This window comes from Sparus aurata, chromosome 9 (genome assembly GCF_900880675.1).
Source record: "Sparus aurata chromosome 9, fSpaAur1.1, whole genome shotgun sequence".
NCBI classification, from domain to species: domain Eukaryota; kingdom Metazoa; phylum Chordata; class Actinopteri; order Spariformes; family Sparidae; genus Sparus; species Sparus aurata.
The window spans coordinates 13831721-13855598 of record NC_044195.1 but is presented as its reverse complement, the minus strand read 5'-3'; the positions used below and the strand labels follow the sequence as shown (position 1 = coordinate 13855598).

Below are 23878 nucleotides of genomic sequence, written 5' to 3'. Positions count from 1 at the left end.
TTTTAGTAAACTCTGTGTACACAAACAATGTTCTCAATGCTCGTGTTCATGTGTAGAAACCCTGGGGATACTACGAGCAAAGTTTCATGTTGTGTCGAGCCTTCTTAGTGTTTTAAAAATAGCAATTTTGATGCTAGCATAAGAGTGCCCCAGCACTTCATTGAAAATGAGCTTGCCCGAAAAAGAAACTACGGTAAGTCTAAAAGTGCCTCTTTCATCATAATTATGCTTTTACACGAAGGTTTGACTCATATACATTCACAAAAAAGCCTAGGTTGCATTTTGGCAAGAGTTTTGCTTTAAACCAGAAGACGTGCAAACCTGTTCTGCAGCTGATAGACAAATAAAGTTACATTAATCTGTAATATGAAGTGTGTGGTTAGACTTTCAAAATATAGCTTATTATATCATGATATATAATGACCTTTGGACTAAATAGTCTGATTAGGGTTAGGTACAACACCTTCTTGATTACGTTTAGGAAAAGATCATGTTTTGGGTTAAAAAATGTACATTAGCTTACCTTGTTCTACGTAATATAAATGAATAATTATGAATATTTATTCTTTGTTTTCAGATATAATTTATTTTGGTAATGTACAAAAAACAAATCACTTTTGACGTCTGATCACAAACAAGATGTGAAGATAGACTTTTGGCTTTTGACTTTGTCAACCACCTGTCGAGTAAATGCAGTGAGGCATGGGACAAATACTCAATATGAAACTCAGCACAAGTCGTGAAGCAGTAAATTGTGATGACACATCATACAGTAGAGCCATAAAAACGCAACAAATCAGGTTATGGTTGTCATTTTGCAAATTATGCCAATATACATGCTTATGTTTTGTGTTTGTATTAAAAAGAGCTTGTTCTCACTGTTTGTTGTGTATTTTTAGTAAGTGGTATTGCTCCTGTTGTTTAAAGACAACTTTCCCATTCCAGGGGTGTGTTCACTCAAATATATTGTGATATATATAACAGACGATTATTTTGTTCTGTATGCATTGTTGCGGTGCACAATGAAAGGTGCATTTCCACAGGATAATAACACAATTTTAACAAAAAGAAAGGTGACAAAATTACTTAATGATGATTTTAAACAAGCTTTAAGACTCTGAATGATGCTCATACAATAGCATATAAAACGGAAACCTATGTTTGCTTGGAAAGCTGCAAACAATTCTCTGGAAAGTGTTTGTTTAAGTGTGTTCAATTTGAAGTTAATGGGCTAAACAATGCAAAACCATTGGTATTGCCCTTTATCGTTTTCCAGTGAAATTATCTCCGTATGCTATTAATTCCTCATTACTGCCTCATCCAATGAAATGATTTCGACTCCAGCAGTGTTCCTTACTTGATGTCGCTCTCCTGGACTCTCTCTTCATCCAGGTCCTCTATGAACTTCTCTCCCTTCATCCAGTAGATGAGCGGGCTGACGTCACCGCTGTAGCCGAAAAACGCCCGGCAAGTCAGGTTCAAAGCACTTCCTGCGAAGACAGGAGATGACATGCTGTCACGCTTGATTGTCCCGCTGGCTTGTTAAAGGTACGCCTTTCATGTGCACGGCCCCAAAAATATTGCACCATATCATATCTCTGCCTTCAAAGCCAGTGACAGTTGCAGAAACACTTCATGTTATTTTGTCAGTGACATGAGCTTTCAAAATCTTTGCACAGACATTCCCTCAGCAAACTCAGACATGTACAGGCACGCAAATATTATCGCTCAAAGTTCACGTCAAAAGTGGTCGCATGAGCGAACGTGTAAGCTGGACACACAATATATATCAGGAAATGTGAAGCTGTGATTAAAAAAGACAGTCTCTCCTTTGACACAGAGTCTCGGGAAATGTTAATAGCGCGCACACACACACACACACACACACACACACTCACACACACACACACACACACACACACACACACACACACACACACACACACACACAGTACACTCATCTGAAAGCAAGTAAACAGTAATGAACACATGAGGGCACTCAAGAGCTTCCTTAAGCCCCCCTCGAGACTGTGTGTCCATGAGAGGGAAGAAGGCGAGGGGAAGTGAGAGGAGGCTGACACTAACATTATTTTATTTAGAGCTGCTGCTGGGTATGAAGGAATGTCAGGAGTCAACAACTGCAGTTTGCTGAGAGTTGATGTGTTGAAGAAGAAGAAGGAGTAATTTTCAGTGAGAAGCCAGTAGGGTCTGTGTTATCTCTTTGTTATGTCTCAACGGGGGCAAGTGTTGAAAGGGGGTGATACACCATAGACCAATCTCGGGGTGCAACCAGTGGTGGACTCAGGATGTTTGAGGGCAAGGGTTAAAAAAATAAATGAAAAGGGCACCAGCTGTATGCGGTGGGGAATCAGTGCACAGAAAGCCTTGGAAACATTTATAGTGAAGAGAGGGCACATGTTTTGTCCACTGGAAGAGAACCCTTGAGGGCACTTTAACATGTTTTAACTCAGGGGAATCCAAGAGGGCACTTTCACTGTGTTTTTATAAACATGGGGGCACCAAGGGCTTTTATTTTCGACAATTTGCTTGAAAAATTTACTGAAATAATTAATTAATCATTTATCAAAACAGTTGGCATTTTAATGGATTAATCGAAGTTGTTGTTGCAGCTCTATATCAATAATAAAAAGGTTTCCCTTTCAATCCATTTCAGTTGTGCGATTTGATAAAGATTACAGATTCAAAATCTTTGCTGAGCTTGTGGTAAAGAGAGAAAACTGTAGGCCCAAACCTTCCGTTACATGTAGCGCTCGTGTAAGCTGATCACAGCTGGCATAAAGAAGCCCCCTTTTTCACCGCTCATGCGAGACCTTCAGCATCCGTGAACTGTGCATGTATTATGGTGGAGAACATACAAAAAGAGCATTGTCTGCATATACAGTGATATGCACATGCTTATTTTGCATTCCCCTGAAGTGGCATTCTTGAAAAGGCCTGGGGTGCAGCAATCACATGCTGCTGCCTCTCAGTGAACCACGCATTAACATGTAAACAACGCACAGATGAGGGAGGCTCATCATGCAGCACATACTGTCAACTATATTGTGGAGGGAATGCTTCTCTCTGGAGAGCCAGAGCTGTGTCTGCCTCTGAGGCATGTGGTTTTGAAAGCATGTAAGGGATGGGGGTGAAGCAAATGCTTTTCCCTGTTTTCACAGCAGGATTTATGTATAGGAGTGCAAGGTAAACTGTACTGGTACGGGGGCATGTATTCATTAATCCTGCTTTACGCAAGACTGTGGGGAGCTGTCCATGGTGCTGTCACAAGTGACAGCACCATGGACAGCTCCCCACTGTCTAGTGGAGGGAATGGAAGGCAAACTCTGGTACAGCCTCATATGTTTGTGCCAAATCCTGTCTGATACAGTCGAAAGAAAATGCTTACAGCAGGGTTGGGTTTGTTACATTTGTACAGAAAAAGGAGACATATTATCCTAATTTTCAGGTTCATAGTTTTATTTTGGGGTTACTCTCAGCTTTCTCATACTGTCCCCTTCTGTCTGAAACAGTGTTTTACCCCCTGTGTCTTTAAGGTCCCCCTCCCAAATAAACAGTCTCCTCTGATTGGTCAGCTGACACGCCTGAGCCATCACCGCTAACAACAGAGCAGCTGTTTTAAATCACAACAATAGTCTTCCTGGCAAATACTGCTAAAGCTAACAGCGAGCTAGTCAACCAAGAATAGCAGAGAAATTGTATCAAAAATGATTATCAACATACTAGCTTGCCAGAGGTGAATACTAACAATAGCCATGTTCGTTGTTTATGCTTACTGTGGTGTTTTCTTACACGTGAAACATGTTTGATACAGGTGTGCTGGGCTAACAGTACACGGCCCCTTAGCCTATTATTCAGCAGCTAGCTAACCTGGTGGCACAAAGCACACTGAGCCGGCCGTTCAGTGGCAAATGTTAGCAAAAGGACACAGCACCTGAGCCAGATTCATTCAGCAACTGACATTAGCTCAAAGCACACAAGAGCCAGATTAATTCAGAAGCTAATGTTAGCACGAAGCACACAACTACAGCAGAGAGCAGTAATTGCAGAGGCCAAAGGTAGCCTTTTTAGCCCAAGGCGCGTTTGTGGTGGCTATTTTGCTAGTGTTTTTATGATAGTGGCATTTAACAGAGTTGATCAATAATGTGTTTATTAAAAAAAAACAAAAAAACAAAACACATATCTTCCAGCTGGAAGAGCTATGGGCATAGTCTTCACCAGGCACATTTGTGTTTTGGTGAAGTGGTTCTAAATGGAGGCCTGGAGGGAGGAGTTGGTTAAATTTGTATCTTTTAAAATAGACTAGACTAGCTCTTGCTGATTTTTACAATCTCACACACCCCAGCTGTAAGTGTTCCTTGCGAGACTGTCCTGGCGGTTTGCATTTCACTGGGGTAACCATTTTGTTATTTGTGATGCTCATTGAACCCGTCGCACTCCACTCACATCTCTGCACCTTTTCTGTCTGATGCCCTTGTTGTGACCAGTGACACACGCGTCTTCACAACAGAACTGGGAAGGTTATTTCTGAGAGAATGTTTGCATTTGAACTAGGGGCATGCATCCTCTGTGCGCCGCCTGCCCACAACCCAGGCACAGCTTCAAAAGATTTCAGTAGGTCACTTGGAGTACAAGGAAAGTTTTTAAGGCATGCAGGGAAGGAGGATAGGAGGACACCCAGGAATGAACTGATAGTGCTGTCGGTAAGGCTGACATTTCCAAAGTTCAACAGCCACTCTCAGCTTGGTATTTGTGCACAGCCGGGCTCTACAAAGGCTACACGCTGTACCTACAAAATAGGAACCTCCTGCGCGTGATTACACACACGCACATACACCTACGCACACTGATTTTGGTGCAGCAGTTCATTACTGTATAGTCACACTTAGATCATTTTTGGAGCCAACGTGCAAAGTAACCATACTGTGCAAATCACATATTGTACAACTTTGGATCTCAGACAGATGCAGCACTTCCCTTTTCCTCTGTTTATAAATCTCCCCCATGCTGTTCGTTTATCCCACAGATCAATTACAAACTAGGAATGTCATGCTGCCGGGAGCCGCTGCCTGGAGAGGAAGTCTCCACTGAGCTCCCTGGGAATCACAGGAAATTGTTGAAGGCCTCATGCTGTTTCATTCTAATCCATGTGCAGCACTCCCCGAAAACTCCCCCAAACACTCTCACAACAACCTTTGTTTCTTCTCCCACACTGTCACGATGCAGTGTGACTGCTGAATGGACATTGTGATACAAGATGGTGGTTGTTCGTTCTTACAAGAGTTGCTCCCCCACCCTACAGCCCCACAGTCAACTCATTTGCCAAGATACAATTTATAATTTTTTTTGCAGACCACTGATATGTTCACATTTGCACATGTCATATCAGGTACACATTACATGTTTATGACCTGATTTTCCTATTGGAGGGTATGACGGTGGAGTTAAAAACTGAAAGTCTGCCAAGCCAGTGACCACAGTTTGAGACTGTTTCAACATTTGTAAGCATGACGACACTGGATATATTTCAGGACACCACATTCCACCTGTGTTACTGTTGATTAATATTGTTAGTGGCAGGGTGTGACATCTCCAGCTGCTGAGCTACCAAAACAGGTATTTTAATCCAAAACATGATCTTTTCCTGACAGTAACCATGTGGTTTTTGTGCCTTAACCTAACCGGAGCACTAAATTTTTTTAAACTGAAACCTGTAGATGTAAAGTTTCATCATATTTTTGGTTTGCAGAAAACGTACATTACCTGCATTTATTGTGTCATTTGCGTTGACATGTATTTAAGTGTCTCTTTCTCCTGTCCTGTCTGTTCCTCATGTATACTTCAAATGCCATGATGTCACACATAAAAATAGCTTTTCTATGCTCGAATTAAAGATTTACAAGCCAAAACAACATCCTAAGGATTTGCAGTTGTTCAAATTTCCAGTTCCCTGAGCACTGTGAGGACTGGCTCACAAGTTATTCCCGACTTCAAAGAATGAAAAATGAGGACTCCGTTTGAGATGGATGTCCCAGCTGCTGCTGTTTCAGATGTCAAGAAGGAGCTCTAAGTATCAAAGATATATAATTATTTTTAAATATGATATTCCAAGAAAATGACTACAAACACAAAGACAGCGTGTGCAATTCAAGATGGCTTGTCGGTGAGTCTTTTATAGTGGTGAGCTCTGCTGAAGAACTTGTCTTTGTTGCTGTGAAATTACTTGGCCGTGGGGATAAATTGGCTGCAGGGCTGACTTCAACACCATATGCAGCTCTATCAACATATCCACGGTCACATCATGTCCTCGGCCTACGTTAAACGTCCCCTCGACTCCCTCTTGAGCTCCACGCTTTATTTCCTGAACACTGCAGTGTGCAGCTTGAAATAACACATATCCTCTCCTGGTGTTAACATGTGACTACAGATGCAGTTTAAATTGCCAGGTTGGTGGGTAAATGAATGACTGTGTTTGCAAGGCTGCTGAAAAAAATACACGCTAAATAAGCGCCAAGCATGGAGAGAAGGCCGTTTTACATAAGGCTAGCATGACTCCGCCATTAGCCTCTGAGCCAGCAAACTTACTATGATGTCAAGCCGGTTGAAGTCTGAACAGATGGCAGGAAGACTATTAACCAGGACTTGAACAATGAGGTGAATGATTTGCACACTATCAAGTTGCAGAGGAGGAGGAGCAGCTTTTTAAATCCCTCTGTTCTCTCCTGCTGTCAAACCCCACAGCAGTGTCATTATTATCATGATCTATTATTATTCTCTGAGCAGTATGTAACACTTGGTAACTCACAAGAATGGCGTCTTTGTTGACTCTCACTGATCTTGAGGGTGAATTATAACTGAGACATTATTGTTTTTTGAATGGGTGAGGTGGTAATGTGCACGACAGACCTCAGAATGGGATGACATTATTCATTCTTAATCATGGAGTCCAACCACGACTCACAGCAAAAGAAATGCAGACACATGTCAGACAGGAGTATAGTCATTTTGAGGTAAAAGCAGCACAGAGGGCGAGGAAAGCCAAAAAAAAAAAAAAAAGGTAAATTATGACCCTATGCTTCAGAGGAGCTTTCAAGAGGACAGCATGAAAATACAAGACCAAACTGAAAAAATCTGTCATGTCTCAGCGAAGGCAGCGAAGCGGCGTTAGATCAAGCCCTTTAGACAGGCCAGCTTCACACCTTTAGGATAACCCGTACTCGCAGCTGTGGCCACGGTTGCAGGTTAAATGATTCTATAAATGTTACACTTATATTGTTTACCTTCCTGGTGAAAAGAAACATAACAAGAAGTTTCACAACGTGTTCACTTTGGATAACATATATAGTTCATGGCTAATGAAAAATCACTTTCATTATCAATTCATCTATCGGTTATTTCTCATATGAATCATTTCATCGCTTGGTCTAAAGATTTGGTTTGAAAATTGTGAAAAATGTGCATTAAAATGTCCTACAGCTAAATGTGACGGCTTGGAATGGTTCATTTTTACAAACAACTGTCTGTCGTGTTCTTTGAAGGTCATTCAAACTGGGCCATCTCTGTTGCTTTAATTTGGCTGATTTACTCTCAGAACAAACAAAAAACCAAAACATTTCTAAATCTAATGTGAGGTTGAAGACTGTACCTACAGACGCTTGCCTCTTCATCACAGCTGATCATCTTCTGATTAATCACATGAACTTGGCATCAAGTCAAAGAAAAAAAAATTCATATCAATTTAATAAATTAGGAATTGTGAACATTTTTTTTTTTTTAATCAACACAACAACGGCTCTTACTCTGTCCAAAAACCCAAAGATATTCTGGCTTTAATGCAACAAAGAGTATCACATTTTCAAATCTTTATCAACACATGATGTTGTATTAAGCACATCTTTGGCAATTACATAATAAAACCTTTCTAAACAAAGATGACTTTTAATTGACATAATTCTAATTATGTTGTGATGTTATCACCATTTTGATTTTTATCATAACGATACTTCTGCTAGGTGTTAATGTGTATGGGGACAGCCCAGCTCGCAACAGACAGCGCAACATCGCCACAGTCAATGCTGACAACCTGCTTTTGATACACCGTTGACACAACAAAGAAAATAAGCATCGGCACTAGTTTACCTACATTAGCGAGGTACCACTTTGCTCCTCTCTCTGTAGATCAATTTGTAGATCAGTGTTTTGGTGAAAACTCAAAAACTCGAGACCATCACTGTGTCATTTTATACGTTCACAAATAAATGTGCCATTACAAGACTTGGCAAGAATTGGTGTGAAAAATATCCCCCGCTGACTGAATGTGTGCCTTGTACAGCACAAGAGCATGATTAAGTGTTTTCATCAGTGTGTGTTTCTTTGTATGTGCACATCTTTGTGTGTTGTTTCTGCCTTCACGCATGCGTGGGTGTGGAACAAATCCATGTAATCTGAGTGATTGACATACTCCCTCCGGCTGTGAGTTGGTCACAGTGCCTGATGGAAATGAGATTTAAGATCCACCCATTTTTTTTTTTCCCTGCCCAGCGTCTCCTCCAGTCTTACAGACGCGCACACGGACCGATTATGACTCCAACTCGCATTAAAGATGACTGTTGGTGGAGGACAGTATCATTTGAAAGTTGACGTTGTGTGCTTATCCCCTCTGTAATATGTACCTGTGGCCTCCATAACACCATTTTCTCATGCAGGGTTTCTTTTATTGGTCTGTCTATAAAGCTGAAACTGTTTCCAAAACAGACATATGTATGTGGCTCATTACTGATGATTATAATGATGATAATGATTATTTTGTAAACATCACGTTACGAGTCAAACTAAAGTGCTGTCAAAGCTTTGGCAATGTGGAATCTGAAAGCTAAAAAACACAATCAGTCATTAGACATTTTGGAAAAAAATTTGTATTTTCATTCTTGCTGAGAGTTAAATGAGACATCCCTCTCTTGTCTGTGCGGTAAATATGATCTGAAGCTGGTTAGCTCAACATAAAAAAATAGTGAGAGAGTCGCTGCCTACCCGCAACTCTAGATTTCACTCATTCGTATGGTGCATGTGGAGGTTTGTCATCACGGTAAGGTTGCCAGGCAACCAGCTGAGACTCAATGGAGAGTCATTTTTATCCTTTGGTTTTTGTACAAATGAAACAAGCAAGATATAAACTGTTAACGTGAGCTTTGCAGTTGTAGATTATGTTCCATTCAAACAAAGCCAGGCTGTCAGGCTATTTTTTATGCCAAGTTAAGCTAACCACCAGAGGGCTGTGGCTTCATATTTTGCGCCAAACATGGGGGACATCAATCTTCTCATCTGACATTCAGAAAAGTGTCAACCTATTCCTTTGAAGGGTAACTAAGACCAGGTGTAAATCTTGTTTTTGAAAATCTTCAGTAAATTGAACTTGCTGCAGTGATGTCACAGCGTACTGCTCAAAAACTACAGGGGTTCGCATAACCACATACTGCTGCTCGCTATACTGAGCTCATTATCTGCTGTAGCGACTAGCCGCCATTAGCAATTAACTCAGCTAGCCTGGGAGCTATGAGGCCACAACACCAGCTTGGAGTCAAAGTGGGCAACAGGGCTCAGCCAACTGGCCTCCAAGTGAACATGGCCAGACACCAGACTGGAAGTGAGCACAGTCTCAGACCAAAAGACGCTACACTGAAGAAAGGTGATACAGTACAGAGGTGATTTACAGCATATCTGACCAGGAATGTGATTCTGGGCATCAAGTGGCCAAGGAAGGAATGAGAGTCGGACCTCAGCAGCAGGCTGAAATGGCATTTGGAGTCAGAATATTTTCATATCTTATTGAGGATTTATTTCAACCAAATCAGATGTGATTATTGAAAAACAAACCAAGACTTTTTTGGTGAGATTTGTGTTTATTTAAAATTTGAATGAAATGTGTTGCTTAAACTCTTCTTAGTTCGGTAAAAGACAGGAGCTTGAATTCAGAAGGTGTGCCGTTGTTTTTTCTGTTTAGCGTGGTAATTAGGTATAAAGATATCTCCATCCTATCATTGTTTATCAGACCTAGTAGGGAACTTCCTGTTTTTGCATCTCCCAGCTGAAACTACGGGGGCTATCAGCTTCTTGGAGTACAAAGTGATATTATGAGACAGGGCGTGCCAGAGCTAGCTGGTTAGCATGCAAGCTTCGGTCGACATCCCTGCAACACAGTACATAGATGTCTTTGACATAACGTCAACACTGTTGTTTCTTCACAGTCTGTTGTTATTGTAAACTCATTGTTTGTGTGTTTCAAACTTAAATTCTGGCCATAGCTCACAAATTGCTCCTTTAAAGTGGCAAGCTACCCCTTACATTCCCATTAAATGAATCTGGCAGACTCTTACATCTAAAGTTACTAACAATTGCTGAATGAATGTGCTCCTTGAACATACTTACAAAAATGCGTTCAAGCAAAAAAGGATATGAACATAAAAACACATCGTGCCTTTAAAAAGAATCATAAAAGAAGCTCTTTATTAGAAAATTCCTTCAGCAACAGCATCTAGTGGAACAGAAGCGAACCCTGAATAAATGACTGAGTGTGTGAGAAACTAGGAACGGTGATCGTATTTAGAAGGACTATAAAATGACGTGCGCTGCACAGGGGCATCCATTTGATTTGCATCAACCCTTGGTGCATGTTTAGCTGATTTCACAGTATTTGGGATAATTTGGCTTCACAGAGCTGGCACTCGGATTCAGACAGAGGAATACTTTCCGAGCCAGAGGAGAGGAAAACAAACCAAGCACAGAGAACACTCCGCAGATGCTGTCCAAATTCAGCACAGATGCACAGCGGACCCGGCGAGATTGACAGATACACAGACAGAGGGGCAGACGAACGAACAGACAGACAGCAGAAAAAATAGAAACAATAAGACCATGCGCATACAAACATGATTATAAATGGGCAGACGCACACATGCACGTCAGATGTCAATTTTGGTCTTTTCTTTCTCGTCTCTTTTTCTCCGACGATCAGCTGAATAGGCCCCTTGTCTCTTGCATGCCACCGCTCAGAGCAGAGTTGGCTTGTGTGTTTTCTCAGCGTGTGACAGCCACCAACATGTTTTATTTGTAGAGTCAGAAACAATCTGGAGTGCTCTCTGAATAAGTCACAGTCGAGAGTGTGTTTGATATTTCGTAACACACTCTGATCTCCGGCACAACCCAATGTTCTCTCTGTGCACTGTTTTCAAGGCAGGGCGAAAGTCTGGCACAAGATGCGATACAGCGTGTTGGTGTTTTCCTCACCCCGATGTGCACTTTGCTCATTTGTTTGATTTTTTTTCTTCGCTCTGTGCAGGTGGGAGGAGAGGCACATTGAGTCGGGAGTTCCATGTGAAACAGGCAAGTTAAGGTGTTTGGTTATTCATCCTAGTTTTCATTAAAATATCACTCATCTTCACGGGTGTGGGAACTAGGGGTGCCGAGGGGGCTGTAGCGCCCTCCAGAAATGGGGCAAATATGAAAACCATCAACTGATTAAACACCAGAGAGAGAGAGAGAGAGAGAGAGAGAGAGAGAGAGAGAGAGAGAGAGGAAACTTGGTAATTTGAACAAAAGCGTCCACATGAAATAGCCTTCAAACTTCCTCTGATCACAAAGGCTAATGTACAATCATGCGGTTCATCAGTGTAGTGTATGAAGTACACTGCAGAGTCTCTGTACGTTTCTATACATACACTCCTCTCTTCAGTTTTTTTTTACGTATCCTCACAGCGCTGCATTATTCTAAACTATGAGACAGTTTATCCCCGGTATTAACGTACGTCTTTGGTGTTCGGACCATGGGCGGACAGTTTCTAAGTCCGTTATTTCACACCTTGACGTTCTTCACATGCATCTCCATTGACATCTTGTGATGGGCCCTCACGTCCCAGCGCTATATACAAATAAAGATCACTGGAACATTTTCTTTTTTTGCTACACAAAAAAAAGGACAACTTAATGTACGACATGGATTTATGAAAAGGCACATATAATAAGGAATTTGTCCCAGACAGCATTTTGTTTCTCCTAACTCAACAGCTCACTACTGACAACATCACAACTGACTTAATAAAGGAGTTTGGGGAATTTTTCCATAGGTGACACAATAGTTATACTAATTATAATAATAATAATGATAATAATACATTTATTTTATATAGAGCTTTTAACGGTACTCTTACTCTCCAGGACTTGACAGGAAAAAAAAATTAATAAAAACAACACACTAAAAACATAAGAAAGAGACAGAAGTTATACATAAAAAATAAGTTGCCTTTATTGGTTACTGTTTACTGTGGTTTTTTAGTTTCAAATAAATAATTTGTTTCAGCTTCAACGTTTTGTATTGCTTTTAGCCATTTGTCATGGCTTTGAGCCGGTCGTGACCGCATTTGTAAAAATATTATATGTTTACCACGACCAACGTTCTGAAATAAATGTGCTTGACATTGTGCTAAATGTTGGCAGATAAAACGCACCTGATGAACTGGTCATGAATTACGCCACTGAATCTTCATCTCCTCTGCCATAGTGCAAACCCACTGAAGTTAAAGCTATTTTCTTCATTTTTTTTTAAACTTCCAGCCTGTTTTGCTGTTAGTATCAAACATTCAAGAGCAGACAGGACTGCCTCATTAAGGAGTTCTCTGTCCTGATTGGATTAATTGGGAAAGGATACTGTGATTACTGTTAAAGTAAAGAGCTATTTAACAGAATGTGAATGAAAACCATTACTTACAACAGCACATGCACCATTTACTCTGACGTCATACAGGCCGACCTCTCAGCAGAACCAAATATGATGGACTTCCAGCAACCCTGCTCATTCCAGAAATATTCATCACACGTGTGCTTCCTGATCCCATTTTAGCAGCTACTTATAGTTTCGCTATTATAAACAAAAAAGTCTTGCACCATAACGCGGTGCCATTATGTACAGTGATAAATTGCCGTTGCTGCAACAGAATCATCCGAAACACAACACACATTATCCCACTTAAACTCAGTTACCTCTGCAAAGCATGTAATGCGGGAGATGTTGAGAGCCCAGAGATATGCGAGGGCTATAACACTGGTCCGATAAGTAAGGGAGACACATTAAAGCGGGGGATGAGGGAAAAAAAAGCACTTGATTACCAGTTTTACATGCTTTTATCATGCCACTACTACTTAAGAACAACCCATTACGATAGCCATCACGCTTTGTTTAAGCATCCTGCTAGGGAAGTGGAAAATATACATCAAAGAAAAGATGTCCTACTCTGCATATTTAACCCATCACCTCACTGAACATTACCTGCCGAGGTGCTCAATTAGAATATAAGCTTTACTTTGAAGAACAGGTCTGCGAGACGTTACATTATGTACGGCAACATCAGCAGATAATGTTCCATTTGCAGCTTCAATCACAACACATAAGAAATCTACCAGAATATGAAATGTAGGTATTCTTTTAGAAGTCGGCGGTTTTATCCAGATCACTGCAAATGAATGTGTTCGCTTTTGTTAATGTTCAAGTTCAGAGACTACTAATCTTATTATGTATTATTTATTATGAGGAGTACATGATGATTATAACATTTTTGTAACTCAAAATATAAGCCTTTTTTTTTTAAACATAAATATCAGAAAAGAACAGTGCTTGGTCACTTTTACATTTCCAGATTTTAAAAGACCTCAGTTACATGATGACATAGATCAATTCATCAAACTTTCATTGTGAAGTAACATTTATTTCCTTTACTCAATCTCCACCTAAGACTAGACTAATCAGTGGACTCAGTATTAGAATATCAGATGCTAAAGAGGGTTGAAAAAAAGTGCACGGGACACACGATATGTCGCACAAAGCAAAAAATTAACAAATAAAAATCAAACGAGTGCAAATATGTTTCAAATCTCTACCAACTCGACTCCAGTCGACTCTAACGTCTGTTCTGTTTTCACCTGTGCTTGTGTAATTTGTTCTTTTGGTCCTGATGTTTGGCTTCCAAATTGGTTGGGATGTCACAGCGCAGCAGATGAATGTGAAAACAGCTCTCTAGTGACAAACTGTCAGTCAAGGTCAAACATCCAAAGAAAGCAACCATAAGACATATCTGTTATCGAGCTCTATTTGGAAATGAATATCCCACTTGTTGGTAGAATCGTTTAGAAAGTAGTATTTTTTTAATGAACTTAAAACCACTTTATTTTGCTGTTTGCCATTTTTTAATGTTAGAGGCGTGGCACAGGGGATGGTATTGTCAGACTTAAACATATTAACTATCAGACGGATTGTCATCAAATCAGAAATAATGTTTGTGAAGTAGTGGATGAATCCTCATGAATTTTCTAAGACCATTGCTGAAGAGGAGGGCCCAACGAGACGACAAAATTCAAAGAGTGCCAGTCGAACGTCGAAGTGGAACATTTTGATGTAAATTTGGCTTTGGTTTTGAGCACGGACTTCAGTGATTCAGTATGTCATGATTTATTTGCTGAGCCTATTTCTGTTGCACTTTGTTGCATATTGTTTTTATTGATATTTGTTGTGTTTAATGACAGAACAATGCATCATTACTTTATGAAAACATGGGACAGAGCACTCACTACCCACATATATATATATATGTATATATATATATATATATATATATATATATATATATATATATATATATATATACAAAGGAATCTTGACTTCAGTATGTGTGGACCTTGCCACTCGGTGTCTACTGGATAATAACTGGACTGTAAATTTTAAAAGTTGACTTCACTTTTAAAAAGTCAGGAAACCGATTACCTCAGAAGTAAAGTAGACTTTAAAAAGCTTTAAAGTTTAACACAAATTAAAATAGGAGAAAATGCTTGAATTGTATAACTTGCGTGAGTTTGATCGCGTAGTAATACATTTTTAATCGCGCCTACTTGTGCGAGTACTGCGAATAAAAATGACCCCAAACCACATCAGTATAACTAAAAAGGAAGATATTCTCTGTGATCTGACTGCAATAAATCGAACAGAAGTACGAAATAACAACATCATTATGCCGTCTTATAAAAAACATAAATGCCTCAGGTCTGTCGACCAGGCTGCAAGCGAACAACTTTTAAAATGCTTGTTCCCCGAATGGAATTTGTATCCGTAAGAGCTATGCTATGCGGTGCTGAGAGGCATTTCAAAAACCTACCAGGTAGCCTGACATTCTCACTCACTTCTCGCCACAGCAGCTAGTTATCTGTCCTGTCTTAGTACAAGTACAGGTGTTATCGTACAGCAAAATCGCCTATTCGCGCCTAATTGCGTCCTGTCGTTGACTTGAAAAATTTGCGTTGCGTTTGGTCTGAACACGGCATTCCATTGTGGCAAATCCCAGTCAAAGTTTTTTCAATCTGTTGTACTTGAGCCATTATATTTTTAAGAAAGAACAGAATAAACCTCAACAAGTAATTCATGTAACTCCACATAATCCGTCATCTGTGGTGAAAAATCACCAGAATTAGGAGTTACTGTACAAGGCTTTCAATCAAACAGCATTTCTCTACAGCCCTGCCTTCAGCACAGACTTTCATTTCAGAGTTTGGGTATTTCGAGCCTTAATTAGAATGGCCGAGCAGAAAGTGCTCGTGTGCACATATGTACTGTATGTGTGTGTATCTTTGAGAGAGAGAGAGAGAGAGAGAGACTGTGTTTGTGAAGAATTCCTGTGGATATCGCTGCAGGAGAATCTGAAGTCCTGTCAGTCATGATTCTTCCCCCACAAGGTGTGAAACAAGCATAAAAAATGGTGCACATGGTACTGTGTAATCCTTTTTCTGCACACAGGAGGGATAAGAGAGCAAACGAGACACTCAATAAATAGACATGTGTTGCTTGCCGCAAACAAAATTATGATTTATTTGAAACAATCTTTAGGTTGAGCTTGTGGTATGTTTGCAGGAATTTGCTGTGCGTGTGTATCACAGTGTTTGACTGTTTAATGTAGCAGAGGAAGGTGCATCAGTGTGTGTGTTTAAAAATGGATGTATCACTATGGAAATGGGCAGTGACGAAAGTCCCAAGTGCATGTTGCATATTACAACACATAAATAATCTGTATGTTGTCTTATGTAAACTACACGCAGCCTCAAATTCACCCCCTACAATCATATCGCGGCACACATCATACGCACTCTCTAGTCAAGGACAAGAGAGTGAGATGAGTTATGGGAAGGCGGATAAAAAAAATAATGGAGCGTTGAGCAAAGACGGCGGACGACAGCCGGTCGGCATCAACATCATCCCCTATAGATTCCTTGAAACTCTCAATCCAATCCCTGTCGCAATAAATATCTGCTCCCGCTCCCTTTATCCACACTCATCTCCCCATGTAAGAGGGGGCATCTACGGAGAACCACAGCTGGGGAGGTGTGTTCGCTGTTATCTGCTTGTATCAGGAGTCGGCTGCTGAGCTCAGAAAAGTCCAAATCTATGTCAACATCCCTTTCCTTTAGCCGCCTGCAGGTTACCATGACAACGCCTGCTGTGCTGGATAGGAGCAGCTCTGCAGGCTCCGTCAGGACAGAAAATACAGCAAAGACAGGTACTGTGTCACATTAGGACCTCTGTGGATTTTGCGCCGACGGCAAAAACGGCAATCACGATGAGCTTTAATTGGAGGAGGGCCAGAACAAAAATCTTGGGCGCACACAAGTGGAAAGTACTTGTTTTACCAAACAGCTACACCTGCAAGTACTGTACGTAAAGACGAGGCTTTTTTGTTCATGGGAAAGCAACGAGCTGGTGTGGAACAATGACGATGGGCTGAACTGATTGCTCTTTTTTGCTCTGCATTGCGGAGAAGTGCAGGTCGGTGTGAGGTGGTGGTGCTGGTGGGGAGAAAGAGGAGGAGGAGGAGGACGGGTGAGAAGAACAGTGGAAAGAGTTGATGGGAGGATTTGGGGCAGAATAAGTGGAGGCATGAGTAAGGGCAATGAGAACATGAAAGAGCCGGGGCCCACCCGCTCCACAACCTCAGCCTCTCTTCTGTTCTAATATCGTCTCCTCTCCAGAGACAAGCCCTTAATTACCATTACAAGCCTGAGAGCTTTTAACAGAGGGAGAATCCAGCTCCTTCTCCTCTCTGTCGCTCCTTCTCCCCCGTTTGTTCCGTGGCCCCTGATGATCCATCAGGGAAATGTCAGCCTTTAATTACCGGTAAAAAATTACGGCCTTTGTGAACAGGTAGTTGGTGCCCTCGCTTTCATCTCCCCTTTCGTCTGCTAATCGTCCCTTTTTGATGACATAATAGGTGCTCTGTCCGAGGCAGCGGAAGACAGAGGCCCATTATACCACAAGAGGCACTGTGGGGGATTATGTGATGATGTGGCGATGAACTAAAAAAACACTCCATCTATCCAGCAATTTCATACTGACTAAGGGATCAATTAACAAGTGCCGGTGCCCCACCTCTTCCTCAAAACCTCAGCCATATCCCATAACAGCGTGACACCGAGCACCACGGCGAAATGATAGACTTTCCCAACACCCCAGGTCACCCGTGTTGTGCACCCTTGCCTTTCTAACCCCTCTGCACACTGGTACAACTGCAACTCAGACGCTGCTGTGTCACACGCGCCTTATCATTGCTGCGTGCGCCACATTATACCTTTCTTTTATACTTCTTTCATTTCTACGCCAGAGGGTTTGGGGACCAATTTTCCTACTGCTCTGGGTTCACGTGGAAAAAAAAAAAATTCCTCCTTTTATGGTCAAAATGAGAGCAAAGAGAATGTAATTTTGCCTCGCTGACACTGGGAGTCACCTCTGTAAAAAGTGCCTTTTAAGTGCCTGAAGAGAGCCGGGGCGCAATCTGCCACTGACCAAGAAAACATTTTGCGAGTGAAAATTCAGTGTCGATACCTGTGATGATGAAAATGAACGATGAAAGAGGAGGAGAGACAAAGAATGGTGTGGACACCGCGGCTAAAAGATAAATTCAGACATGCAGAGCATAAAAGAGAGGGAGCTGTAATTGGCTCCTGTCCAGGGGGCTGGAGGCCAATTAAACGGTGTGACTTGAACACTTGACGAGGAACATCACTTTAACGAACGACCCAGGGGAGGCCTGACTGCAGGCGCTGACCCACTGACCAGAATATCAACCGAGGCCAGACTAACTCGATCAAAACCAGCGCTCACGTATAGAGATAAGGTCATCACCAGCCCAGACCATCCGCTACTAACACATGAAACACAGTGGACCTAATCGCACTCCTTTCATCTTACTTCAGTCAACAGAAAGGTCAAATGACGCCTGTATGGAGAGCGAGTTGGGATCTGTGTTTTAGGGACATGATGACCACAGTAATATATACTTTCTTAATAACTCTTTATCTAAATAAAGCTCTATGAAGACAAAATATACACCAGTCAGGTAGAAGTGAGATCTGAAGGGATCTGTCACACTGTGGTGAGAGTTTAGCTTGTGACTGATGAGTCAGTGGGATGAATGCCACATTAGATAGATAATCTGGTATGGCAAAGTAAATGACACATCTTGTCTCGTCTCGTCTCCTTTGCTGAAGCGTTAATGAGAGGTGTAAGAAACCTTAACAACACAACAAATATACAAATATAAAGCAACACAATAAGTAATACAAAGTAATTAATAGTAACTCTTGAAAAACGGCAGAATAAATAACATGAATTGAATTAATTACAGTTTTAATGCAAATCTTACAAAAAAAAAAAAACCTTGACTAAAAGCAATGAGAAACAAATACATTTAAGCTTCGAATGAAACCACTTCAGCTTGTTTGGATTTACTGCTAAGAACAATGAACAGTCCAGTGCTAATTAATGGCATGGTTTTGCAGGATGCAGCAGTGCAAGCATTGGCGAGCTCAGTGTGCCTTAATGAGTTTCCATAAGTGAGGGGGAGAGATTTGTACAACAGTGCAGGTTACTGCTTTTGATATGCATTATCCAGTAATCCTCACTTTTAAATGTCAGAACATCAGAACATATGCCGACAGCAACACCCACCCCACACCCAGTCAAGTCACCCTGCTGCCTATCTGGCAAAAGATACAGAAGTATCCGCTGCCGTACCAACAGGCTACAGAGCAGCTTCATTCCCCAGGCTGTGAGACCCCTGAACACATCCTGTGCACTAGTTTGTTTTTTCTAATGTCGCTTCAAGGCTTGAACTCAACTTCAGTTCAAAACAACCATTAAATGTACACTTGACCTTTATAGTTCATCCTATAAGCACTGGGTTAAATTAACTCCTGAATTATTTTGGTTCAATGAAGGTAAGAAGTTGGGAAGCTGGGCTGAGTGGCATCGGGACTGATAATGCACGTGTGCAATATGAGATCGGTTTATTTCAAGTATGTGTAGTTAGAAGACATACAGAATACACTGCTCATGTTGTCTTTTAAGTTCTACACTTGGTTATATACCAATTTACATGGATCTCAGTAGTCTGTCTTGTATCTGTTGACCAGAGGCACTACAGTGATATGTAGACATTGTTGTTGGACAGAGTTAAGTCCATCTAAACGTCAACATATTTTAGCACTTTTTTACTTCATGAACACATTCATGAAGACACATCGGTCCAATTTGCAGTTTAACAGCGATGAGGCTTGTTCGTTCCCGTGCTTAAGTGTGACAATATAATAATTCATGCACAAATTGTGACTTTTTTGCGATCCCTATGGAGCCTTACACACACCCCTGGCGTTACACTCATACGCAGTCTTGAGAAGAGCGGATCTGAGGAATTAATTTACCATTTTTCTCTTTCATCTCCTTTTCGCCATGAAAAAAGATCACATATCTTCACTTCCTGAAGACATAGACCTTTTGTATCGATTTGTATCCTCGAGATGTGTCGCCCCTCTGCTTGGCTGCCAATCATTTTGTGGATGTTCATCAAACTATTCCAAAGGGCCTGTCTTTTGAATGTCGCCCCAATCCCTGCTTTTTCTCTACGCCTGCTTTGTTTTTCGCGGCTTTACAGAACATCCCTCCACACATGTGCACACACCGACATGCACACACCTTTCTTTCATTAACACAGGAGGTAGCCCACCTATTTTCACCTCCTACACCTCAGCCTCTTATTGCACCTCTAGCGTGCTCTCCCCCCTCTGATTTTGGAACTCGACCCTCAAATCTCAACACACCAGATCACCTTCTTTCAACTGAGGCCTCGATAGACACGTAAGCCTCGCTACCTCTCCTCCCCATCTTTCTTCTTCTCAGTTTGTCTCACACTTCTCTCTTACCCTCCCCCCCTTTTCATCTCTTTCCCTCCCCTGTTTCAATTTCTGCCTGCTCCCTTCCATCACACCCCCGCCCCTCCAAAGAGCATGTCCGCTATATTCGGGTCTTTTGAGTGGGAGTGCAGATTGAGCTCCAGCCGCAGGAGGGCCATGTGTTGATAAATCTAAATCAACGCTGACAAATGACATGTGCCGAATGTGCTGGCGACACTGGGACAGGGTGCGCAGGGGAAAACAGAAATGTTTACACACTAACACAGGCTGATGGTGTCCCCTGGCACTTGCCAAGCGCTGGGATAATTTCACTCCGCCAGAATACCTGTGGGAACTGAGCAGGGCTGCTTCTTAGGATGACTTTCAGCCAATCAGAGTGGCAGCGAAGGAGCGCACTAGGACGTTAATTACAATGATTTCCTGCGAGAGGCAGGCTGTGTTTGATTTGTGTGTGTATTTGCATGTGTGAGTGTGTGTGTGTGTGTGTGTGTGTGTCTACCTACAGAATATATGCTCCATCATGCCCGGGGGAGAGATCAGCATCAATCAGTGCCTCCTTGTCTCCAAAAGAGACTAAATGAGCTGCAGCACACTAATCCTTGAAATGATGACTCATCACTCATATTTCTCATTTAATGTCACTTTAACTATAAGTCTGCATCCCCTTTTACTGTAACATCACACGTTCTCTGAAGACATCGAAACACAATACATCCAATTTTCACTTCTCTACTCTTGTCCCCGAGGATCGTGCATTTAAAAGAAAACAGCTGGAATCTGTTTTTTTTCTATCAGGTAAAAAGTTCACTTCCTGCCTTCCTCGCTAATCCGCAAACAGAAAGATCAAGACTTTCAATTATCACCTGCGTATGAAAATGATGTGAGTGCACACACAAACGCACACACACACACGCACACACGCACCCACACACGCACACACACACACACACACACACACACACACACACACACACACACACACACACACACACACACACCTACACATACAGACAATGTGCTTGACTGCAAGCCAGCTGGTTCAGCCAACTGAGCAGTGTGTTAAAAGTGTCCACAGTGTTTATGCACATGCTTTTAAAAATGTGACTAAAATACACAATGTGTGGTATAAGGATAAAAACACTGACTTTTGTAAAGCTTGTTCTTTTCAAACACGCTCTGTATTTATAAGTTTAATTAGAGGCTCTGAGTCAGACTTGTTTAGAAAGCGGTCTCCTTTTGTTACAGCCTAATAATGGATATTTATTTATATTGCTTCAGTGATTCTCACCTTGAGCATGATTAACCTATTATCTACTACTGTTGTTACACATAATTAGCAAACACTGTAAAGCGTTAATTTATTATTTTCCATGGTTATCATGTTCTCATTATTATTTGTTCTGTTTTCAATGTACGTCTATTGACTTTTGCAGTAATGAAAAAAAAAATCTTTGTCTTACCATGTTTATTGATACCAAGGCAAAATCCTTTTTTTCTGAAAGTCTTCTTGCCAATCAATCTGATTCAGATTCAAGCCATTTGAAAACTCGGCTGTGTTGCTGATATTAACGTTATTTACAAGCTAACAGACATGTGGACTGGAGTCACTGTTTTGAGATTCGCAACTCGAACTTGACACAAAATAAATGTCTCAAGACTCGACTTGGACTTGGATGTTAAGTCTTTACTGGACTAAACATGTGATATGATTACTAAAATGACTTGTAATACCATGTGTCTTCTATTAAAGACTAGATCGTCCAGTCATATTTTCAGGGGCTGGTGACTTGACTTGAGCAAAAGATTTGGGACTTGCTTGAGACTTGGACCAAATGAATTGTATCACACGCAAGCTAATTGTAGTTTCAATACACGTCTCAGCTAGGAAGCTATTTATTATTAAGTTGAGTATTTAGTTAGTCTGCAGATTTTTAAAGACATTAATAAATATCTCTACTTGATTTGATCAAATTGAGGAGATCCGGGTTTTTAGATTCTCAGTTCTGGGATAATAAAACACTAACCAACCAAATAAAGCCGTGTATATTTTAGATTTCACTTCTGTTTGTCATTTCCACTTGATACAAAGCCATTGAAAAATAGTCCTCTACTTGGGTTGGCTTTGATTGTGAATAAAATTTGATTATATTAAGGTGAAACTGCTTTTATGTGGCTTCTAACGTGGATGTACGAGCCTTTATCACCAAACAGTGAAGAAACTGTAAAGTAGAAGGTCGCAGATCTCACCAGAATGCGATTGTGAAAACATGGTGGCGGTTTTAACAGATATTGTGTGTACAGATTTCATTTTAGGGGTTAAATAGGTAAAGCAACTTCCTCCAACTAAATCTATTCTATTCAAATATTAAAACCCAGCAACTGTGGCCTCTAACTTATTCAACATTCAGCAACTTATTCAAAATTCAGCTGCAAGACTTTTGACCAAAACCAAAGGAAAGCCTGCTTCACCCCAGTTGTTAAATCTCCATACTGGTTGCCAGAAAGCCGCAGAATTGATTTGTAAGTCATCATTACTTATTTATAATTCTCTTCGTGTAACTTGTCCGAAAATATGACTGATACGCTTTGAGCAATATAACCCTGTGAGACCTCCTGGATCACTGGGGAGTGAACCTGTGCTGGTGCCCAGGGCAAACTCTAAACTCTGAGCAACAGTCTTTAGACATTGTCCAGCACAGCGCTGAAACTGGCTGCCTGATGGTCTTGGGAATACCCCAACTACCACAGTTTTGAATCCAGACTGAAAACCTTATTGTTATCAAGTGTTTTTACTGAATGTTTTCAAAACCCAAGGCCTTATTCTCTTTGTATATGTACTAAAAGATGAAATATGCAACATTCCTGCAATGACTAGCACTTTGCCATATATTAAGTTGAGTTGTGTACTTACGTTATCTGAAACTTTTCGGACAATATTCAAGGCAACATTTAGTAAGGGTTTATTTATTGTAAAGTTGCAACTGATTCTTATAGTTCTGTAAATTGTTAAAGGAGATGTACTGAGCTCGTCTTCAGGTTCATCATTTTATCTTGGGTTACTACGAGATTAGGTTTACATGCTTTAATGCTCAGTCAGTGTTTTATCCAGTGGGCTCTAATTGGTAATGCTAACAACAACATAGTAGCTGGTCTAAATCAATTCTTGAGTGTCAAACTAGCCACCAGGCATAAATTATGCAAACGTGTGAAACCTTGACGTGGTGTGATGTCAGAAAGTCACGGAATTAAAGATGGGGCTACTGACGAGGCGTTTCAGGAGCAGTGGTGTCTGTGGGAAAGAGGAGCTTCAGTTGCTGGGGACGTTTTTTTTTAACTTTCAAGATCTATCAACTGAAGTTTATTCTAACCACAAATTCGCCCCTTTATTATCCGTGGTTATTATTCAGAGTTACTTTCCCCTTTCCATTCTGCCCTTTTGAAATGTGTTGCCTGTTCTCTGTACAGCACCTTGAATCATGATGGATAAAACTGCCTCGCCTTTTGTACATCTTCAGAGAACATAATGCACAATGCTTACGCTCCTCCACACACACACACACGCACGCACGCGCACGCGCGCGCGCGCACG

General features: G+C 41.1%; 1 protein-coding gene across 8 annotated transcripts in view; it reads right to left on the bottom strand.

The window, feature by feature from the left end:
• Window positions 1-23878, bottom strand: part of il1rapl1a (interleukin 1 receptor accessory protein-like 1a) — a 190268-nt gene that overhangs the window by 18509 nt on the left and 147881 nt on the right. For all 8 annotated transcript variants that reach the window (XM_030428809.1, XM_030428804.1, XM_030428811.1 and 5 more), the window contains exon 7: window positions 1358-1490. In XM_030428809.1, coding sequence (XP_030284669.1) covers window positions 1358-1490 — 133 coding nt within the window. The remainder of the gene's footprint in view (window positions 1-1357; window positions 1491-23878) is intronic.